Below are 1,915 nucleotides of genomic sequence, written 5' to 3'. Positions count from 1 at the left end.
CCCCCCCCTCCTTCCATGATTCCATCTTCCCTCATTCTCCTTCCTTCCTTCCTTTCTGCCTCCTTGCTCTTTCCCCTCCTTCCACCTCCATCTTTTCTTCTCCTTGGACTCCATCTTCTCTTTCTCTTCCCCTCTCTATTTCCTTTGCTCTTAATTAAATTTTTTTACTTCTTTTTTTCTCTTCTGACATAGATTATATGTGTGTGAGAAATATGTATTTACACATGTGTGAGAAACATATACATAATCTAAGACAGAAGGTAAAGATATATCTCTTTATATTACATCTTTATAATATATCTTTATATTATATCTCACATATTATATATAATATAATATATGAGAAACATATATATAAACATATACATAATCTAAGACAGAAGGTAACAATATATCTCTTTATATTATATCTTTATATTATATCTCATATATTATATGTAATATAATATATGAGAAACATATATATAAACATATATATATATATATATAATCTAAGACAGAAGGTAGTCTTAGAATTAATACCATGTATTGATCCCAAGGCAGTAGAACGGTAAGAGCTGGGCAACTGGGGGTAAGTGACTTGCCCAGGGTCACACAAGTAGGAATGGTCTGACATCAAATTCAAACCCCAGATCTTTGGGCCTGGCTCTGAATCTACTAAGCCACCTAGCTGTCCCCTGTCTTTACACTTTAAAAAAACCCCTTTTATGATGTACTTCACAAATATGAATGCTTCAACATAGAAATCTCTCTTCCATTCCCCCCACTCCACTGTATTGCTGCCATCCATTAATTGCTCCTAATGCAGTGACTGGGTCCAATACGGGCCTGGAACATGGACAAGACAGGTGCCATCTTGCATTTCACGCAATGCTTTCCACTCTCTCTGACAGGTGACTGTGGCCTGTGAAGAAGGCTGGACCCTGACTGGGTGCAGCGCCTACTCCCCTGGCCCACACACCCTGGGCGCCTACCCAGTAGACAACACCTGTCTGGTTCAGAGCCATGTTGGCAGCAGAGTAGGAAGGAGAGAAGGAGGAGGCCGGCCAACAGCCGCCATCGTCATCTGCTGCAAGAACAGACCTTTGCTGAGGGACCAGCAGAATTCCCAGTGACACCTTTTGGCAGAGAAAAGAGGAAAGGAAGGAGCTTCTGCATTCTGTGAATTGGCCTCAGCCCGAGGATGTCCCTGAGATCCTTGGGGCTTCCCTCTTTTCGAAATCTGGACTGACCCCCAATTCCTCTGGCCTCCTCAGTGCTAGCTTTTACTCAGCTGCCCCGCTGGGTTTGGGCTTTGGCCTCCTATGGCCTGACTTTCTGAGAAGACTCTCTGCTTCCTCCAAGGCGGGGCATCCCCTCTGCCAAGGGTCACTCATGTGTGAAGACTGGGTTCTGGTGATTTTCAAGATGGTGCTGGGGAGCCCCCTGGCTCTGCTCCATCTTCTCTCCTCCCTCCATGGTTCTGACTAATGACTTGTTTCCGTGGGGATAAGAAACTGGGTTCCAATACTGCCCTCCTCCTAAAATGAAAATCTCTCCGAAGTGGTAGGGACTCATGCGACCCCTCCCTCATAGGAACAAGCTTCGGTGAACTGGTCCCTTCCAGAACCAGGATACAAGTCAAAAGGCGACCACGAAGGGAAGGAGATGTATTAGGTTCTAAAGGGAGCTAGCAGAAGCCTCTCACCTAGGAGTCCGAGTGTCAGGGCTGGGAGGAAGCTTAGAGCAGAGAGTTCTAAGAGTTCCAATCCATCCCTGACATTCCACAGTTCACACACTAGGAACAGGACATTGTCAGGGGTGGGGAGTATGGGAAGGAAACCACTCAACTTCTCTAAGATGGCCCTCCGGCTTCCCTTGGACCCAGCACCAGCCCTGGGGCTCCCTGCCTGTCTATCCAAGCCAGGTTGCTTCT

At 46.0% G+C, this 1,915-nt stretch overlaps 1 protein-coding gene across 1 annotated transcript in view; it reads left to right on the top strand.

Annotated features, from left to right (window-relative positions):
• The window catches only part of PCSK9 (proprotein convertase subtilisin/kexin type 9), a 56,665-nt gene extending 55,438 nt beyond the window's left edge, over positions 1-1,227 (top strand). Inside the window, exon 12 of the mRNA XM_044674791.1 lies at positions 894-1,227. Within this exon, the coding sequence (XP_044530726.1) occupies positions 894-1,115 (222 nt within the window). The 3' untranslated portion in view covers positions 1,116-1,227. The remainder of the gene's footprint in view (positions 1-893) is intronic.
• The last annotated feature ends 688 nt before the right edge of the window (positions 1,228-1,915 follow it).

This window comes from Gracilinanus agilis, chromosome 4 (assembly GCF_016433145.1).
Source record: "Gracilinanus agilis isolate LMUSP501 chromosome 4, AgileGrace, whole genome shotgun sequence".
Taxonomy (NCBI): Eukaryota; Metazoa; Chordata; class Mammalia; order Didelphimorphia; family Didelphidae; genus Gracilinanus; species Gracilinanus agilis.
This window is presented reverse-complemented; position numbering and strand designations above follow the sequence as displayed.